The sequence below is a fragment of the Cryptosporidium hominis genome (genome assembly GCF_000006425.1).
Source record: "Cryptosporidium hominis TU502 chromosome 6 CHRO016188, whole genome shotgun sequence".
Classification (NCBI taxonomy): Eukaryota; Apicomplexa; class Conoidasida; order Eucoccidiorida; family Cryptosporidiidae; genus Cryptosporidium; species Cryptosporidium hominis.
This window is the reverse complement of record NW_666647.1, coordinates 696-1,847: the sequence shown is the minus strand read 5'-3', so window position 1 is coordinate 1,847 and position 1,152 is coordinate 696. Positions and strand designations below refer to the sequence as shown.

Here is a 1,152-nt window from a genome sequence, read left to right as displayed (position 1 = left end):
ACGATCCTCGCGCCTCAACAGCAACGACGGCCGTAACCCCACAAGGCGGGGCGGCGGAGACACAGCCGCGACCGGACACACGACACTCCGGACCGCCGCGAGGCGCCAACGAGACCCCAAGAAACCCCCATCTTCGCCACCGCCCTCCATGGCACGAGTCGCGGCCGCGGCTCGCAATGCAAAACCCTCCGTCGCCGAGGACGGGGGGGGACCATAAAGGGCGCGGGGTCCGGAGAGGACTTCGCGAGGAGGGTTGGGGTGGGGGCGGGGGGTGAAAACGCGTCGAGGGCGCTGACGACCGGCCCGCCCCTCGTAAGATCCGCCAGGAGAACACAACCACGACGCCTGCGAGCGAGGGCGCGGCGCCCCCTCCCACTTGAAGCGGAACCGAGCGTACACGCGCGAGGGGACGCCGCGAACCAGAGCGGCACCCAGGCCACGAAGGCGGGAGCACAACCCGGGACGCCCCGGACGCGCACACCACGGACGGGGAGGCGGGGCAAGGGACGCGAAAAGAAACCCATCACGCCGCCACAGACGAGACGGGGGACACGGCAAGCGTACAAACGCAAAGAAGGGGGGAGAGGGGGGAAAAGGGGGAGGGAGGGGGGGGAGGAAACCGAGGTACAGGGGCCGGGGAGAGACGGCGGCAGCGAGGGGGGGGGGCCGCCGGGCTGTTCATCCATTCCCATCTTAACAGCAAATTCAATTTTCTCCAAGATATTACTAATATCGTTAGGATGCGCTTCATGAACCAAATCTTTGATCTCCGGATCTTCTTTGGCTATTTTCAGTACCTCCTTACAAATTTCTAAGCTATTATCTTTAATTTTCTCATTTTCTTTAATTGTTAGTTCCAATGCAACTGAACAACCTGAAAAGTATCCATCTCTTAAGTTATATACTATATAGCATGCATCTAACATAGACATCCCTATAGTTTTAAGATAATTAGTGTCATAGTTCTTACTCCCGTTCTTTAGGTTTGATTACTCTGAGTTCTCAAACCAGGATTTTCCCTAGAGATCACAAACTTACCATTATTAGAAAATTTTTTTGAAACAATGATAAATAGATTGGAAAGCTTCAGTTGGTGTGGAGTTAATACTGAACAATAATCCCTAAAAAATATATTATTCACGAATCAAAGAT

At 54.7% G+C, this 1,152-nt stretch overlaps 1 protein-coding gene across 1 annotated transcript; it reads right to left on the bottom strand.

The window, feature by feature from the left end:
- Positions 1-14: 14 nt before the first annotated feature.
- Positions 15-932, bottom strand: Chro.60615 (hypothetical protein). Its single annotated transcript, XM_659976.1, has 1 exon — positions 15-932. One exon carries the CDS (start codon positions 930-932, stop codon positions 15-17), a length of 918 nt encoding a protein of 305 aa, XP_665068.1.
- Between the last annotated feature and the right edge of the window lie 220 nt (positions 933-1,152).